This window comes from Gigantopelta aegis, chromosome 3, assembly GCF_016097555.1.
Source record: "Gigantopelta aegis isolate Gae_Host chromosome 3, Gae_host_genome, whole genome shotgun sequence".
Classification (NCBI taxonomy): Eukaryota; Metazoa; Mollusca; class Gastropoda; order Neomphalida; family Peltospiridae; genus Gigantopelta; species Gigantopelta aegis.
The window spans coordinates 53,355,937-53,376,963 of NC_054701.1; the positions used below are offsets into that span (position 1 = coordinate 53,355,937).

The 21,027-nt window shown below is 33.7% G+C and overlaps 1 protein-coding gene across 2 annotated transcripts in view; it reads right to left on the reverse strand.

Moving 5' to 3' along the window:
- The window catches only part of LOC121368237 (kelch-like protein 12), a 151,993-nt gene that overhangs the window by 91,767 nt on the left and 39,199 nt on the right, over positions 1 to 21,027 (reverse strand). For both annotated transcript variants that reach the window (XM_041492876.1, XM_041492877.1), the window contains 2 exons: positions 17,583 to 17,732; positions 2,640 to 2,754 (listed from right to left, as the gene is read on the reverse strand). In XM_041492876.1, the coding sequence (XP_041348810.1) occupies positions 2,640 to 2,754; positions 17,583 to 17,732 (265 nt within the window). The remainder of the gene's footprint in view (positions 1 to 2,639; positions 2,755 to 17,582; positions 17,733 to 21,027) is intronic.

Below are 21,027 nucleotides of genomic sequence, written 5' to 3' on the forward strand. Positions count from 1 at the left end.
TGTTTATTCATTAAAATTACCGATATTGGGTCTTGTTGATATTGACTTAAAATGGAGGAAGCTGAATGAACATTACGTGTCATATGACCTCACGCGTGCCAGCTCAACAAGGCCAAATCATTTATTTTTATAGACTTTCATGCCCTCTATTGCTAGAATGCTGGGTTTTTTTTCTCAATTATTATATTTGATTTCCAGAAGGTATGCTGCATTTTGTGACCCTACTGTAGTGAATAATAGTAGACCTAGTACATTAAGAACAATTGTAAATAATTCTGAATATATAAATTGTTTTAATTAAGAATCACGTCATTAGAAAATTTATATTTTACAAACTATTAACTGGTATGGATGTATTGCCTGTCTGTATTGACATCAAGTGTTGTCAGCGATCATGGCGGAAAAAGAGGTAAACTGACAACTCTTGACAAATTGAAATTTTACTTTTAAAAATATTAATCAAAGTGTTCGTTCACTGTGCATTGTTGAAAAAACTTATTTTATCATGTAGTGGCTTAAAAAAAAATGAAATGACGAACCGCACAGGCGTGACAAAGTTATTTTTCCAAACGCACATGCTAGAATGCTTTCCTGTTTACTAGATGGTGTTATACTCATGTTCACTAGCTAGAATGGATTTGTTTTTATATCCATGTTGATTTATTTTTTCGTTAACTGATTGGAATGTTTTATTTCATATACCCAACTGAAAAAATATATTTGTTCTGCAAGTATTGTATTAATGTTTTGTCGTTGGCCGAACGCAGTTTGGGACATCGATGGTAGTTGTTTACATAATAACGTCTTCAAATCAATATTAAACAATTATGCAGAGCCACACACATTTCTAACTTTTGCAATATGTAGAGATGGTCTTTATGATAGTTTTACAGCAAAAAAAAAAACCTTGTGTACCAATTTGTTTTAGGTCATAGTTAATTTTGCCACAGGCCTACCACACTAATGGTGGGGTTGGGGGCATGTTGTTCTTCCAAATTTTGAAATACAGATAGTCTGAAACACAATTTCTTTGCATCTGAATAACAAAACTGCACTTTTAGTTATTATTTTGTACCATTTTAAGGTGAATTTACATTGTAATAATGTACATATTAATGAAGATTAAAAACATTTTTCATTTTCAAGATAAGTCCAATAATTTAACGATACTAACCTTATAATTAACTGTAAATTTCCTGAACATATTACAGTGTATATATGTCAAATAATTGACCCATTACTGGCACTAAAACATTTTGTCTTCCAATCATCATTTCTGCATTATAATTAAATGAATTCACATATTTTCACTTGTTCTGTCATTAACATTGAGCCTGCACAATACCCATCTGTCGACAGAGAATAATAAATCATATAAATACACTTGTTTTAGTTAGTATCTGCTCACATCTGTGGGGACAGTAATTCAACCAAGCATCTTTTTCTTGTTGCTCATTTGAATTTTTTTTCCATATTTTTTAAAGCATTCCAGATATACATGTATATACAGAATTCCTATGGCTATATTCAGTAGCGACTCTTCACAAATGCCTCTCAATCTGTTTCTGCTTACAGATACAAATTTCAGAATTAACCACTGCCTCTCATTCTCAAAATTAAATTTCTAGCCTTGTTACATACTTTTCGCAGTAGGCTACCATATGCATGCTATGGAAATGATCTAAATTTGGAAATTATGTTACCATTTCTTTCAATGAAAATTAAACGATTTGAATACAAATTATCACTTTAAGTGGATAAACTGCTACATGTCAAATAAACCAAGAAATCGGGTGAAAATAATTTAAAAATTTAAATCGGACATATAGCTGCGGTTACGGGCAGAGCCTGTTTTCATTTTACCCCCAACCCAACATACCATGGCACAAAAGTTTGGGGTGTTAGAAAGAGTGCAAATGAGGTTAGGAAGGTCCCCCTTATCCTAAAGGGACCCGACCTCAAATGCTATAGACAGATATAATTCATAAAACAAAATAAATTTAAAACATACCCCAGAATTAGAAACCCGGTCACACATCGTGTGCACTTCTACCAACTTACTTGGGGTGCAGAAGCAACTAAATGTCAAGAATATGTTAATGAATGCGCTTGGGAATACATTCCTTGTACATGCTTTCGAATACGCCCACAATTGAAATCTACAACATTCGTAAGAGATCGGAAGCGACTGTGTGATAATTTTCTCGTGAAACCAAATCAATGAAATTACTTTATTGACCTAATTACAAATTTGCAAATAAAAAACTCCTTGGATTTACATCGATCTCAAAAGTGACCAATTTGGTTATCAAAAACGTGGATTTCCGCAGATCATTCTCACCCCTGCTCTATAGTGCACACACTGACTTGCACAAAAGTTATATTTGATGTTTAAACAATTATACATACACTAGATAATGTGGAAAATCGCAAATTGGTCCATATCAAATCACTGTCAGATATAAAATAAACTTCTTGAAAAAATGCTATACAAATTTGTGGTTAATTGCTATGCAAAACTGATTTTGCATAGCAAAAATTGCTATGCAATTTTTATAATTTATTTGGTGCCCTTCCTCGATTGACCATCAGCGTTTTTTCATAATATCCATAATATTATGCTAATTAATATTTGTTACCTGTTCTAGGCTTCATTCTTGGTCCATCCATATGTATTCTAAGATCAGGTCTGAGGTGAAATTTCTTTGCTTCATCTAACAAATCTCGACACCTGTGACTTTGCTTCACTAATGGCTACAATAGAAAACAAGTTATGTAGCATTAAATAAAAAAATGCACTTGTGTTTGTGTCGTTAAACAAAACAAACTTTATTTTCTTAATCTGTCCATTAATGACCAATGCACTGAATTAAGCATCATTTAACAGTGTTCTAGCCAGGATTTTAACAAGGTACATGTTGGCTGCCAGAGTTAAAAATTAACATGGAAATCATGGTCTCCAGCAGCTACGCCAGTTGAAAAAAAATCTTACTAGCTACATGTAGGCCCTTCTCAAATTCAGCTAGCCCTGAAATTATCTGATTAAAATTTAACTGCATAGCCAAAATCAAAACTAGAATGATTTTTGTTAAATAATAGTGATTACCATGTGCTCACTGCATATAATGCATTTGCGTAAAAAAGAACAGGTGAATTGGCATGTAACTCCATAATAAATAAAAGTTAAAATTCATTGAAAAAAACCCATATTAAAGTGACAGACCCACATGCAGTGTATTTTTCACTATTCGAACCATTTTTGATAACTAAAATTGGACATTACTTAATTTTATTGTTTAGATTATCTGTTTCCATATATCCAATGCATTTCTTGTTATACTGATGTTTCTAATACATTTTGTACCATAAACTGCATTTTTCGTATTTTTAAAAAAGCAGGTGCATCTGAGAAGTAACGGTTATGGAGACGAGCTAAAGTTTGTTTTAAGAGTACAGTGTGTACTTCCCCCTTTCAGTATAACAAGACTTAATATTTCACTCTTTTATATCTTCACTTGTTGAAACTAAGGTCTGCGACTTTAAGTTTTAAACCCATACCATACCAACTCAAATTATAAAAAAAAATTAAAAAGAAAGAAATCCAGTATATATAAAAAAGTTTTTTGGCAAATTACCATCAAATTATACAGATCAAATCTCATTTTTAATACAGGGGTGAAGACAAAATGCTAGAATAGGGTCATTCCGTGTCAAATCACCCAATGGATTTAACACACACACACACACACACACACACACACACACACACACACCCGATTTGGTTGAAATTTGGTTTCTATAGAGATTTTGGACATCACACTTTAACAGATTTGGAATCCTTGGACAATTCCCATTCAAGAGATGCCATTCCCATCAAGATTGGACTAGTGGTTACTTATTTATGGACATTCAAATATAGGGCCCCCTGCCCAATTGTGGTGATTTTTGCCAAAATGAGCGGGCTGTAGCGCCCAAGCCACTGGTCCGATTAAGCTCATCTTTAAAAATTAAGCTTTTCCAGCCAAAACCACCCTATAGAAACAAAATAGAGATAAATCTGAGAGGGTGAGGTTAAAAATTCCAATGACCCAATAGCCAAAGTACCTGTACATGTATGCAGCTTCACTTGCATTGTAATTGATAATGTAAAGTAATTGATAATGCAGTACAAAGAGACTAAAGGTAGAACTGTGCATTTTGTATGTTGACTGTAATTCAATGCATGCTGTACCTTGATTCTTCAATCAGTTGCCTTCATACCTGTATCAGAAAAGAAGGTTTAACCTATGCAATTTGATGGTAATTTGTAAAGAAACATTTTTATTTACATTGAACTTTTTCCAAAAAAATGCTTTTATTTGAGTTGGTATGGGTTTGAATTTAAACAACAAAACCATAATATGTGATTAAGGCCATATCTCTACAAACTGCAGTGTCGACTGGGCATTTGACAAAATAGTGGATGATTCCATGAATCTCTATCTGGTGCCTTGTCTATAGGACAGCCACTCCCGAGGAGATCCGTTACTGGATATTTCATCCTTGTTGTACCATCATAAAGTGGACCGACACTCCCAGACTAGTTTACTAAATCAAAACCAGCACCATGCAGACAGATCTCATTAGAATTAAGCACAGTTGTAATGATATGTATTCATGAATGAGCATGGGTATTGAAATTGAAATGCCGCTTGAAAAACAATTCATTATCAGTTACTTTTTATTACTTTCGTTCAAAGACTTTATAAATTTAGAATAATAATCTACAGGTCTTTGCTTTCATACATGTTCATTGTTGAAAACATTAGTTATTGTGATTATTAAAATAAGCAAACATCATTATGTTGTATTCAGGATGATATTGTTTCTTGTTACCGGTCATGGCTAAGCATATATACCAACAGTGTGAGCCCTGCCTACAAATAAAATAAACATTGAAAGAAAAATAAATATGTGTACCCAGCCCCCCCCCCCCCCCCCACCCCCCTCTTTGCAATTCTTTTAGCATTGCACTGTGAGATCGCAAAGTTGCGAGACTTCAGTGAATTAGGCCCCAGGCTCCTATTCATAAACGTACTTAAGTCAATGTATGATACCTAAATACATGTACATACCCAAAGTACATAAATAAGTATCATACATTGACTTAAGTACGTTTATGAATATGGAGCCTGGACTGTTCAGGTAATCATCTGTTTATGAATTGGTATCAGGAAAACAGTTCTATTATAAATGTAATTCATATCGGGTAGCATTACATTTTCCATCACTTTAGCAAAATACTGTCTTGTAACCACAGAGTAAACCATTCCATTCAACAGGCGGAATACATATCTGGTTATTTGTGAAAGAAATACTTCATTTTACACCACCAAGGTTAAACTCAACTCCAAAACTCAACTAATTGTAATAATCTATTATTTGTCCACGCTGATGAAGTATCAGCCTTTCAAAAAAATGTCAATAGAGTTAAATGTAGAGTTACCATTGGTTAGCCAATTGTTAATCGCCCATTACAAATTTAAAGCTATCTCCTAAGGTTTGAGATCAAAGAAAGATGACACCTACACAGTATTAAATGATGACTGAAAAGTGGGGCCTTATTGAGTCATTCGTCACGAACGTATACACATGCAATTCTATAAATAAATCTTAGATGTAAACCGAAGCACATCACACATGATAGTATATTATGAACTAGTTCGTTTCCCCCTAGCTTATATAAGCAGAAATATCCGCATTGTAAAATATTGATTAAAACCAATAAACACCAATAACTTGTTGATGAATGTATAAGAAAAGTACACACAACTACATGTAACTGGGTCAGACAAGTGCGGGATTTATTGTTCAATATTTGCATCACGGTTAACAGAAGTGCTGAGAAATGTATTTATTCACAATTAAAACAGAGAACAGCAGTTCAGTTTATCCGGTCTGTGTTACTGTCGTGTTGGGAATCGTATTTACATCAGTTCCATCATCTGAACTGTAGAAACAATTATTGTTAAAATTGTTATTGTTAATTTTATAATCTATCATCACATCAGTACAGCCAAACTGATCAGTTATAATCAATGACTGGAACTTCACTAGTTTACTGTATACATACGTCACTGTAATGAATTTACAACATATTGCTAATAGTGTATCCTTTAAATCTTATCTACAGACACCTACTGCATTTAAATACAAACAGGTTTTGTAAATACAAGATACCTGCATGTAGCCTTTCTATAGAAACAGCAGATGTAATATAGACATAAATGGTAGAATCAACTCTCTGTAATATCAATGGTGTAAAGAACATTTACCATTTCATCCTAGTTTTAGATTATTTATGAGGCATATCAATACATTAAACCAAAACAAATCATATCTCTGCACAACGCAGTCGAAAATATATTACGCAAAGTATTTAATAGATTATTGCTTCCATGATCCAATATTAAGTGCTTGTCCTTAGGAAAACTTTAGGAGATTCGTAACATGTAGGATTACTGCCACTCCCAAGAATAGCTTAGAAAACCCACATTTCCTTTACAATAAATCATCAATATATAAATTAAATCAACTACTGTCCATTGATAACAAGACAGTTGGACAGTTGATTAAACTATTTGGATTTCTGATTAAGCTACCAAATACAAAACAGATCATCACATTTGAAAACGGAGTGTATACATGTGTAAATATTACATAAATGTAAGCTACACATTTGCTATTGGTGTACAACACATTAATTTATATATTTTTCTTAGTGTATATCATACACGTTTGTGAACATTATTATAGTCTGTATATAATATGTTCATGTCGTGATCGAGATCGGGATGGACGTGCACAAACCTTCAGTCGATTTAGGCACGTAAACACAGTTTTTGTTAGTTGGTATACAAGGTCTGTCCGGAAAATATCCAGCCATTGTGAATATCTTGAGAACTGGTAAAGCGATTTTGATGTAACTTGGCACGCACTGAGCGGGGCATGTACTGCACGTGCATGATCATCCACGATTCAATCAGTGAAGTCCAAATAAAATTTTGGTACAGACGCTTTAAAGATGGCCGGGAATCCTGTGAAAGTGATCCACATTCTGGAAGGCCTTCATCAAGCAGAATCCCTGAAAATGTTGAACGTGTGCAGGCTGCAATCAAGAAAAATCGGTGATTGACAGTGCGAGAATTAGAAGAAGATCTAGGGATTCCACGGATTATTGTTTCACAGATTTTGACAGAGGATCTTGGCATGAAACGTGTGGTGGCAAAATTCATTCCGCCGCTTCTGTCACAAGAGCAGAAGGAATTTCGTGCTGAGGTTGCAGCGGACATGTTTCAAAACGCTAACATTTCCTCAATCAGATCATACCCGGAGATGAGTCATGGGTCTATGTCTATGACCCTAAAACAAAAGCCCAATCTTCCCAGTGGAAGTCGCCTAATTTGTCTCCAGGTCCAAAGAAGACGCGGCAAAGTCGGAGCAATGTCAAGGTCATGTTGACAGTGTTTTTTTATCATGAAGGTGTTGTTCACCACGAATATGCTCCTCCAGGCCAGACAATAATGAAGGAGTACTGCATCGAAGTTCTTCAGTGGCTGAGAGATGCAGTAAGAAGAAAACGGTCACACCTGTGGGCAAGTGATGAATGACAGCTTCATCATGACAATGCGCCCGCCCATTCTTCACGTCTTGTGCAGAGCTTTTTGGCAAAAGATTGCAGCACCCAGGTCTCTCAGCCCCCTACAGCCAAGATTTGGTTCCCTGCAATATCTGGCTTTTCCCAAAGCTGAAATGGCCGTTGAAAGGGAGGAGATTTCAGACCGTGGAGGAGATTAAGGAGAATGCGACGAAGATGCTGATGGAGATTCCCAAAAAGGACTTTGCAGACTGTTTTGCAAAATGGAAGGAATGCTGGGAGAAGTGTGTGAAGTCCCAAGGGGAGTACTTTGAAGGGGATTAAGGCGGCATTGTCCTAGGTAAGCCATATATTTTTTTATTATATATGGCTGAATACTTTCCGGACAGACCTCGGACATGTCTATCTTATGCCCATAAACTGGGGATCAAGCCTGGATGAGAGTTTAATCATATTTACTATATAACGAACCGGCAGTTTCACGCTCAACAACAGTACCATTTATTTATTTATTTATTATTTATTTGCCTATTTATTGAATTGGATGAATAATTTCATTTACCCAGATCTCAATTTCGTTAATTATTGCACATTTGAATTTTTTTTTCAAGTTACATGTACTTGAACACATATTTGTGGATAAATGTTTGCCAATAGGCTGTTCAATATGTGCCTTGTTTTTCATATTTAGAATGAATATTTAAATTTCATTAACAAAAGGAAACTGATCAATTATTTATATGATTATTTACTTTGTGCTAAAAAAATACACCGAACCAATGGCGTAGCCAGCATGAGGCGCCTCCTCTGAAATTTCCCATGATTTATTTTATTTTTCCCATGACATTAATATTTATTTTACAGGTCTGGTTTTTTCTTGGCGTTTTTTTCTCTCTGGGTACGCCCCAATGAATATATTTCCTTTTTTTTTCTTTCTTTTTTTTACAAATTGAGGTTTGATATACTTGAGAAAGCCAGAATTAGGGTTGCAGAATTAATTCATTTGGATGGATACATAAAATACCCTGAAATTATAGCATCAAATTCTAATATATTTTCCCTGACCAGGTTCATTTATCTTCTGGTAATAATTGCATATTTTTTCAGTGCTTTGTAACTTCCATCGATAATGTATGTCATTCATGTGGAGAAGTCGGTCCATTGCAGTTTTGTGGGTAGCCGCTGGCTGACATGGCATATATAAATTTGTCATGGCACGGTTCTGTTGGCAGTGGCTGAGATCCGCATGGTGACGCTAGATCTCGCCATGTGGCAGTTTCTCACTCAACAACAGTACCGTTTATTTATTTATTTGGATTTTATTTGAATTGGATTATGCTATATTTTCATTGATGATTTTTTTGCATATTTTCGACATGTGTATATCTGGTTACAAGTGTGCACTGTTGCTCAATTTATCTATCTATTTGTCTCCATTTATTTATATTTGGGTTGCCCAATTGCCCTATTTTCGGGTGGTAACCTTAAATTAAGCTGTGGCCAATTCAGCCAATAAACAAATAAACACATAATATTTTGAATTGTTATCTTTGACAATAACATTTAATCTTTCTATTAAATGAAGTTATCAAAGTAACAATGATATAATTATTTGCCAATTAAATTGTTTTATTGACTCTTAGTTATTGTAATAGATGCATATTCAGAGGCTTGAAATAACAAATTATTAGGGTTTGTGTGCTGTCAATTATATTGTCAAAATTTTGTGACGTTACATCACATTGTTATAAGTGACGTCATATTGAGGTATGACATACATGTAAGTTATTTAAAGTTTTAAACGTAAAACATTTCAAGTGTTGGCCGAGCATTTACAAACAAATATTTCACATCCATTTGAAGAAGTACATGTATTTCTTACACACCCGTGTAGGAGATCACCGTTATGTATCAAAATCGTATACAACGTGTGTTGGAGATCGTTTCTGAGAGGTCATGACCCAGTTTAGTGTTATTGTAAGGAGATGTAAAAGTGATGTCATTGGAATACTAATGTCATTCAAATTCAAAATTAGCTGTATTATTACAATGCTTTGCCATATTAAAATGCTCGTTTTTCATCAATTTAATTTTCCGAGTGGTTGGCAAATGTTTTAGAGTGCTCTATTTTTTTTAAAGAGAGCGGATCTGTTAGTACAGTAGTGATTTGGTTATGACGTGTTATGTATAGGCTACGTTCTGTAAGAACATAATTTAGTTCATTATATTGTTTACATTTTCATTATTTCGAGGTATGTAAGAAATAGAAAACTACATTCCTGTCCGTTTGATACCATTTATCTTACAACTTGTTGTAAGATAAATGGTATCAAACGGAAACTCATGTATTATTCTCTATATCCATTTCTAACTTATTTTCTGAAGATATATAAATTATGACTGCACAGTACATACCATTTTGTTAATTACAATAACAGTTAAAATTTACTTCAGGCAAACATTTTTAAGTTGAAAAAAATTAATAATTTAGAAAATAGCAGTACATTAAACAGTGTTCGAGATTAACAGTATCCCGATATCCCAGAATTTAATTTTGGATACCAGACTTCAAGAGCCCAGTATCCCACCGGGATGCCATATAATACTAAATTCTCAGGTGGGATGCCAGATTTTGAAATGTTAGTATCCAACTGGAATACTGGCCAAAAAATTTAATCTCGGACACTGTCATTAAGAAGATTGGTAAATGTATTTTAAAACTGCACAAAGCTACACATAAGATGACATGTTGAAGAAAATCACCACATTTCTGCCTGTGCTTTGCTAAATTGTGGTTATAAAATAATGATGAAAAGCAAAACTACTGTGTTAAAAAAAGAATCCTATTTATTCAAAGAATTTTTCATGATGTTCAAAATTGTATTCCTGCAAAATATGGTAACCCTTAAAGGTTGGACTATACCAGTTAAAATCCCACAGGCGACCATGTTAACATTTGTGTTTAAAAACACTATATGAATATATCAACCAAACTATGACCCATAAGTATCAGTACTACAACCCCTACCTCAAAGTATTAACTGCAGAAAATGGTACCTTTCATGGCTCATTTTCAGTATAACCAGATGTTTTTACAACACCCCTAGTTTCGCACAAAATGTCAGTACTTTTTTTTTACATGTACAGGCTTCGACACTAAGGTACTTCCGAACGACATTGTCTAGTAAACAGCTGGTTCGGTCTAGTCATAAGTGTTTCTGAGTAGCCCAACTGGTCGTGTTGATAATTTATGAGCGGTGAATTAATTTGCCATCCAGTGATTCTACAAACATTAATATTTTCCATTAAACTATCGACACGGAAATCCCAGGTATTCTAATTAGACGTGATGCAGTGGGCAGTGAATAACTGAACAATCCCGACTGGTGCTAACTGCTGACGGATCCGATATGGAAATGTCTGTAGAGGGTACCATTTGTCACAACTCGGTCGATTCCGTTGATACCGGAATCGACCGAGGTTTGTCGAATATAGAGTGTGCGTTTGCTAAATTTAGTGTGCATAGATCTATGTTGTAAATACTATCAGCGAAAACAGTATTATTGTTTCTGCTCGATACTTTGGTACATTTTTTTTTTGTCCAATAAATCGAATAAGGTAATAAAAATGCAAAACATATAATAGTGTATGTTCTTTGAATATATATTTTTCGGGTTTTTCAAATATACAACAATCGATTTCGTTTTCAAATTATTTACATGTGGTTACGGTCGTATTCGAGCAGAAAAAAAATGGACCTGTTTAAATACGGGTTTTCATCTGACAAAGACCCGTCTGCAACTGACTAGTCCAAGAAAAGAAAGAGTAAGGCAGAATCTAAAGAAAAATATGAAAACGAATTAGCCCTGCTTAGGTATATTTTGTCATTCAGCAGTTTGGTCTAGTTGACATTAGGTCAGGTCTAGTAAAGTTTAAGACATACTAGTCCACTGGTCTAGTAATAAATAAAGTTAACGTCGAACCCTGATGTACCCCATACATGTTCCAAGCACAAGGCTACATGTACTTGGCACAGTGGTACTATAGATGAATCAAAATTGTATACATTTTTAGCACAGATGAAATTTTTTTTTTTTTACAACCAATTCAAACAAAAATGCATGCTTGCGGCTAGGTTGTTGCAAGGTAGTTACAAGGTTGTTACAAGGTTGTTACAAGGTAGTACAAGCAATGCAAGCTATTTGCAAGCTAACATTTAGCTCGCGTAAGGTAATCAGTATTTCTGCAAGCTTGCCGCATGCATGTTTTCATTTTTGCTAGCTTGCTGCAAGCATATCTTCAACTGTGTAAGCTTCCCGCCAGCATGTTTCATTTTTGAAAGTTTGCTGCATGTATATCTTCAACTGTGAAAGCATGTCTACACAAATAATTTTCATGTTGTTGTTTTTTTAATTCATAACTTCTCATATGATTTATCAAATTCAGTGGGAACAGTGGCTAAACAACCAAACATACATGTAACAGATTTAGATAGTATTTACAATAATAATTAAAACAAAATTAATATTAATACAATATGGTTAAAACAGAATCATCTTGTAATGATTGGATTTTCAATTGGCCCCCAAAATAATAACATATGCATGGGCCATGTTTGGTTGAAATTAGCCTGGTGAATTTGAGAAGATGTTGAAAACGTCTGAGCCAATCAGAGGCCAGGGTGGCCATCTTGGATTTTGAATCAGCCACAAAAATAACAACACTTGAAAAGAAGCAAAAACATTTTTCTGTCAATCAGAGGCCAGGGCAGCTATCTTGATTTTAAATCTGCCCGAAAAATTACACACTTGGTCAGGGCCATGAGAGGGTCATTAGGAATACATATGGTTTAAATTTGCATGGTGGAACTTGAGTAAAAGTTAAAAATGTCTCAGTTATTCAGAGGCCAGGGTGGCCATCTTGGAATTTTTATTGGCCTGAAAAATAACAACACTTGGTCAGGTCTATAAGAGGATCATTTGTACCAAGTGTGGTTGAATCCTGCTTGGTGGAACAGGAGAAAAAAGAAAACAAGAAGAAACAAACAAATGACTTTACACCACAGTGTGGATCTCCAGATAGTGGAGGAATATAACCTAAAACAAGAAGAATAAGAATATAGGACCAGGAGCTTTTTAGCATATTAGTTTAGTTAAGACTATCCCACATACATGGAACATGTCTATCAGACAGGTAAACTAATTCTGTAGCCTAAGTATCTGACAACATGTAGCACCTATTTTTTTGTTTTAACTGTTCATGTTTTTCACTTTAAAACCATTGTGGGTTTTTTAAAGAATTATACAAGATGCAAGATGGCTGCCACTGATGCAAGCTTGTAGGTAGATCGTTGCAAGCTTGCAGGAAGCTCGTCGCAAGCTTGTAGAAAGCTCGTCGCAAGCTTGCGGGAAGCTCGTAGCAAGCATGCGGGTAGCGCATCACAAGCTTGCAGAAAGCTTGTTAGCATTTCTAACAAAAAAAGACGCAATTGTTGGGCATTTTTTACAAAACCTCTTATAAAATTGTTAATTAAAGTGACCTAAAACTTCTACTATGTATCACCAATCTATATTTTGCTTTTGGGGTCACCAGGTCAAATGTCGAGGTCACAATGAAGAGAAAGAATCAATTGTCAATGTATTTCTTATGGAACCATTTAAGAAATTGTCCTTAAACTTCTACAGATCCATATTTTGCTTTTGGAGTCACATGATCAAAGGTCAAGATCACAGTAAAAGAAGACAAATTGACAATGTATTTCATACAAAAACGTTTAACAAACTGACATCAAACTTCTACTTTATGACTTTTATATTAGACTGAGCCGTAACGATCTAGCTTTGGGGGTCACCTGGTCAAAGGTCAAGGTCATATTTTACTCATTGTGTCATTACCAAACTATTTAACAACTTGGGGGGAGGGGGGTGCAGCACAGGGCCACACCCGCCAATTAAACCCTTTTTTTATTATTAAATTTATAAAATCATACATACAAGGTACATACAGTGTGGGTTCACCACTCCCCAATATGGGTTGCCCCCCCCCCCCCCCCCCCCATCCCCATGTAACAAACTGACCTCAATTGTCTGCTGCATGACCGTAGTACTAGATAGCCACATATAATAGGGTTTGGGTCATAAGGTGAAAGGTCAAAGTTACCTACATAAAAACAAAACATTCAAAGTAGTCTTTTTACAAACCATTCAACAGATATCACTATCACATGCTAAATTATTTTAAGTCATCATCATTAAAACATTTACATTAGATTTCTAGGTATTGCTGTTCAATCATTGAGAACAAACACCACAAAATCATCATGTAAAGAATAATTTTAGAACAACAAGGTTTCTATGTCATTTTACTAAACCTGTAACATGAAGATGGACAGGCTTCACACTTAGACTTTTAGGTGCAGGTTGCTGCGAAAGAAATTTAACAACTGCATACTTTGATACCACAAAAATCAGCAGGACTGGGCGTTTGTAAAGAAAGACTATATGAAAAAATCCCCTTAAAACCCACTTCACCAATGGAGGAACATGGGGATTACCTGGGACATAGGCTGGGGCTGCAACCCCCTCTCCCATTTATTTTATTTTATAGTGCATATTAGGCTTGTTTGTACTAAGAAGTAAATTATTATGCACATCAAACTCATCAGATACAACACCATCTTCCTGAGCTCTGTATAATAATACATTTTGTAAATTGAACCTAATAAAATATTGCAATACATTTACATTGGGTTGCCCTTATATTGTAGCATATGGATTATGGGATAGGGCAAGGGTCGTACAAAATTGGGTAAAAACAAATGTATGCATTAAGTTAATGTTGAATGGTCCTTTGTTGATATTTGAGGAGTGGAATGTTGCCCAGTGGTAAAGTGCTCGCTGTGGGATTGATCCCCGTCGGTGGGCCGATTGAGGTATTTCTTGTTCGAGCTAGTGCACCATGGCTGGTTTATCCTGTCTGTGAGATGGTGCATATAAAAGACCCCTTGCTACTAATGAAAAAATGTAGCGGGTTTCCTCTAACACTATATGTCAAAATTACCAAATATTTGATATCCAATAGCCGATGATTAATATATCAATATGCTCTAGTGGTGTCTTTAAAAAAAAAAAAAAATTTTTTGTTGATCTTTGTGGCCAGTCAATAATATGTAATGCAAAATCTTGAAAAGTGTGTGGGGAGGCATATGCCTTGGCCCCCTGTTTCCCACGCCAGTGAATTGATCGACGCGGACAGAAGAAGTCAGCGGAGGCGGCTACCATTGCCGTTGAAATTACAGAATGTATCTTTGTACGATGTGAATATGGTACCTGTGAGCAAAAAGATCCTTGCGAAGTGCGGTATCAGGTGAGAACAAAGAAGAATGTCGGCAAATCAAAAGAGAAGCAGTCACAACGATAGTAAATATAAAATGGCCTTGTTTATTATATAGTTCTTTATTATTATAATAATAATAATTATTATTTTATTATTATTATTTTAAATAAAAATTATTCTTCTTATTATTATTATTATCGTTATTTTATTATTATATTATTTTGACTTAACTTTAAAGACATTTACGTATACCTGTAGCAGGAGTCACACTCAGTGATAAGGATTCCACACTTGACATTAAATGCGTCACAAACTTTGCAGCTACTCCTATGTCAGGTCCGGGAAGGCTGTCCAGATATCAATGGCTCTTCTGATGAAAATAAAGCTGACTTTGGTACTCATGTGGAATTCCCTTTGTTCAAAAGACTATTCCCTTTTAAAACTGAAACACTTCTCCAAAAATGATGTTGTGTTCAACTTTTAACACATGATAACAAAAACTTTCTACAACACCGTTGTTTCAAAAATACAATCCTTTCATTTGTTTGTAAATGCTCGGCCAACACTTAAAATGTTTTATGTTTAACCTTCTGAGTACTGCAGGCGAGATACTGTATAATATATACAGAGCATTCCCCAATTCATATTTCCCGCCATTTTGCAGAAGACACTCAACGAAAACGGAAATATAATAAAAGAAAAAAATATTTCTTTTCAAAATGACAACAATGGCGGCACATCATGGTCAATTTCAGGGATCGATAGCTGATTGTGACAGCTAATTTGATAATAAATTTGATCGTTTTACCAACAACGAAAATCACCAAATATTGCAATATGAATCGTAGTTCGGGTTTAAAAAAAAAATCTGGTCAGAAAACCACTGTTATCAGGAATAATGGACATAAATACTGGACAGCTGGCCACAATTAAATGCCCTGAAGTAAAGATTTTTTTGCCTAATTTTAATCACCATTAACTGATCTAAAAATCATAAAAATTACAAAAACCCACGAAAATAATACTTACTGATTCATATATGAACTTTATTTCATGTATTTATAAAACATTTAAGTGAATATATGTCAGTAAAAATTATAAACTTGTACCCACTCAACATGTTTTTTGTTAAGAATTAATCCAGTAGTCTAAAGGTTAAACTTTAAATAACTAACTTACGTCATACCTCAATGTGACGTCACTTATAACAATGAGATGTAACATCACAAAATTTTGATAATATAATTGAAAGCACACAAACCCTAATAATTTGTTATTTCAAGCCTCTGAATATGCATCTATTACAATAACTAAGAGTCAATAAAACAATTTAACTGGCAAATAATTATATCGTTGTTACTTTGATAACTTCATTTAATAGAAAGATTAAATGTTAATATATATTTCAAGAATTCATCAAATGGATCTTGTGTCATTAGATGTGGAAAATGAGATTCTGAAGATAAACTATTAAAAAATGTACACTGCATTTTGATATTGAGAACAGAATGATAGAAATAATAGAACAGATTCAACTGGTATGTAAAAGAAAATTTAGGGGGTGCACAGGTGGGTGTGTGTGTGTTGAAATTGATGCTGATAATTGGTTTTTCTTGTGTTTGACATATTGCAAGACTTGGGTTTTAGTTTGAATCACTCATCAAATGGTAAACTTTATTTGCTGGGTTGACTAGTCAAGTTTCAAGGGTTTGAAGATGAGCACAATGGAAATATACATTTTTTAATAAATCTGTTTACTACACTGAATGGGCGGTTGCAAACATTAAAACGTATTCTTATAATTATATTAAATGAAATGTGTAAATTGCAAGCTGTGGTTTAGTATCATGTTAGATAAGTATAATATATAATTTATTTAACATTTCTACATAAAATTAAAAAAAGAAAAAAGTAATTATTGTCCTATAGGTGTTTGCTGTGTTTTGTGGTCTTATATTTAGTAGGATAACTAAATCTTAGATTCATCTCCAATTGGTTCTTCCATGTACAGCAAAAACACTAAAAACAGGCCCTCATATGCATGCAGTAAACTGGAATTTCTTTAAGGCCAGACATTTTGCACGGTATCTTTTAAAATATCAGTACACAACAGAACCCGTTTAAACCAGATACCCCTTAAACCAAACTTTTACTTAGGTCCTTTGGGTGTTCAGTTTAGAGGGATCAGTGATAGAAATAAGCAGTAATTTTCACTAATCCACCGGACAAGTACATAGAAATCTACTTGTCTGCAAATATTTATACTTGTCCAAATAAGTGAATTGTTTTATTCAAGTGCAATATTTTCAATATTTTCGACTACTTAAAATGAACATTACAATGAACATTTTCACTTGTCCACTGGACAACAATTGAGGTACATTTTGCTTGTCCGAGCAGATTTTCACTTGACAAGTGCTTATTTCGAACACTGGGTTTTTTTTACTGTACATGTACCTTTGACAATTAAAATTTTGAACATGCAGACATTCATTTTGTAAACAAGCTGAATAAAGTATATTTTTCTATGAAATACCATTATTTTAAATGTACTTCATGTATCTTATAAATGAAAGAAAACAAACCGTAAAATTCAAAAGATGACACATACCTCATTATCTACCACATCAGTGATGTAGCGGGCAGAAAGAAGAGGTAGACGTACACACTCCAGAAGTTTTGTCAAACATTCACGTCTACTCTCCTCTTCATGCTTGGTCCAACCAATCACAGCCTCAAATACTTGCTCCTCACTTTTAACCTTTAATAAAAAAAAGAAAACTTACATTTGTAATAGTAGGATTTCATTTAATTGGTTAATGTGTCAGAAAAAACAACAACCCAAAACAATAAAAAAAAAAACAAAGAGACCCATTGGCCTAAACAGTCACCTGAGTAAATTGCTGACCTCAACTACTACTCATGGAGTGCATGACACACATTTTAATGAGGGGCCAGAATGACCAAATTCATGATTTTGTTTCTCTTAAGCCCAAAAAACAGGCACCTGTTTACTCATGTAAGTATGGAGAAAACTTTTTGGAGTGTTTTCTCTTTTATAGATACATCACCTGTCCTCAAAACTAGTGCATATTCCCTACAGTTAGTAGACTGGTCCGAACATCCCAAAAGCCAATGGGATGGCCTGAATTCTTCTACTGCACACCCTTTCCTGTTCTGGTCATATGACTATAACTTCCTTCTTTTCCCCGAGTGGATTGCACGGAGAACTGGAAGCGGGGAGGTCGGGTGAGTGTCATCCCTTGAAGATACATGTAGGTGATGTATCTATAAAAGAGAAAACACTCCAAGTTTTCTCCATTTCTTTTCAACATCACCTGTCCTCAAAACCAGTACAGCATTCGACAGATGGTGGTAGGTTCCGTACTCTGAAGATACACAATTTGAGTCAGTATCCAGTTTTGAACTGCAACCCATAAGTTGTGAACTTTATTGCATTCGAAAAATAGATGTGGTATAGTTTCTGGATGGTTGTTACAAAAGCTACACATGTTTGACTCAACATAGTGAATAATATATAAGAAAGTGTTCGTAGCTAAGATTCGGTGAACTAGTCTATACTGAAACCATATTAATGTTGAATCCTGAGTGCTCTGAAAAGGAAGTAAATAATATTCTGCCCATTCACTTGATGAAAAGATAAAACTTTGATTGGTGTATTAATATACATGTAGCTTGCGATTTTGGAGTTATGGATTTAGAGTTTAATAAGTTGTATATATCCTTACATCCTCTTTGTCTTTTTAATAAAAGATTAAGTTTAAATGGAATTGGGTTATTAACCATTTTAAATTTGTTATCTTTCAAATCATCTAAACTATATATGTACGTTTTTACTGCATTTGTTAACGAAGCATAGCTAATTAAATTGGTGGATGTATTGTATTTTTTTATGAACTGATCATATTTTTAAATATCACCTTTTTCGTCAATAAGGTCGTTTATAAAAACAATTCCTTTTTCAAAATAATTTTTATATAGAAATGGCTTTCGATCAATGAGTATTCTATCATTCAGCCAAATATTAATACATAAAATATCATCTACGGTTTGAGGATTAAGTTCTTTCTCTGTTTTTAGCCAGCTAAGTAGGGTATCTCTCCAAAATCTATTTGCAATATTTTTTTATTTTTTTTGTTAAATAATAGTCTCCGTATTTTAATATCTCTTTTGTTGTTATACCAGTAACAGAATTAAATTACTTATAAATAATCTTCGTAGCCATGAGCATTTTAAGGCAGTCATAAAATTGTTTAAGTTTATCATTTTAAGACCTCCAGCTTTATAGTCTTGAGTTATTAAAGCACATTTTAATTTTTCAGGCTTATTCTGCCATATAAATTTTAAAAATAACATATTTAAGTTTTTTAAGATCGTTTCTCCAGGATTAGGTAATGATATTAAAAGATGTGTTATTTTAGGTATTATTAAAGTTTTAAGAACAACTATTTTTCCTAAAACTGTTAGTTTTCTAATAGATCACAGTTTCATGGAGTTTTGCATTTCTTTTATTTTAGATTCATAATTAACTGCAGTAATATTTTCCAAATCTACTGAAAAATTAATACCAAGTAAATTGAAATGTGTTGTGCCCCAGTCCAATTTCCATCTTTAGAAAACTTTTTGCTCCCAATCCATATAGCTTTGGATTTTGAATAATTTATTTTTAGGCCTGAAACCTGTTCATAATAGTCTAATTCCATTAGTGTACTGCGAAGGGACTCGGTAGATCCATCTAGAATAAAACATGTGTCGTCAGCATATTGCGATATTAAATATTCTTCACCATCTATATTTATGCCTTTAATAGTTGGGTTATTTCTAATAATAATTGCAAGGATTTCAGCACATATAATAAAAATGTATGGGGATAGTGGTTCGCCTTGTCTGCATCCCCGTTGTAAAATGATAGGTTGAGATAAAAATCCATTTTGTATTACTCTTGACATAGAATTATTATAAAATGTTTTGATCCAATCTTTTATTGATGATTTAAAATTGAAAATATCAAGTGCTTTGTCTATAAATGACCATGATAATGAATCAAATGCTTTTTTGAAGTCTATAAGAAGTAGTAATCCAGGAATATTGTTCAGTTCGGTACATTGCATAATATCATATATTAGTCTTATATTTTCTCCAATATATCTTCCTTTTACAAAACCAGTTTGGTCATTATCTATTATTTTGTCCAAAGTTTGTTTTATTCTGTTAGAGATGCATCCTGAAGCCATTTTATAAATGCAATTTAGTAGAGTTATAGGTCTCCAGTTTTTAAGAAATTCCTTTGGTTTATTTACTTTCGGAATACATGTAATTATACCTAATTTTTTTACATTTGACATTTCTTTAATAGAATAGCTATAGTTGATGGCCCTGGTTATAAAATGTCCTAAATCAATCCAAAACATTTTGAAAAATTCAGCTGAGAAATCATCTGAGCCTGGACTTTTATAATTTTTCATGGTTTTAAGATATGACAGTATTTCTGAATAAGTCAATTCGCCTTCTAATCTATTAGCTTCTTCATCAGTTAGTTTATTAAATTTTAAATTCGAATTTTTTTCAGTTATATCATTATTACTTTGCCCAAGTGGCGAAAATAAAGTTTTTCATTAAAATTTCTAGTTTCTTTCAAAATGTCTTCCTGTTTTCTAATTTCATTTCCATTATCTAATTGAATTCTTGAAATTTGTTTGCTAGAATAATTCCTAGATTCCATATTACAAAAATATTTTGTTGGCTTTTCTCCTTCCTCTATCCATTTTGCCCGTGATCGTATGTAGTGGCCTTTTGAGTTTCTCTTTTCTTAATTCTATTAGTTCTTCTTTTTTATCTTCAATTTGTTTTGTATTTTCAATGTTTTCATTTTGTTCTAGCATTTTAATTTCCTCACATAGTTTAACTTCTAATTCGTTTCTTGTTTTATTTTTAAAAGCCGAATACGAAATTGTCTTTCCTCTAATTTGCATAAGTAATGTTTCAAGAAATAGTTGGTCATTTATTATAAATTGAATTTCGTTATCCGCAATTGA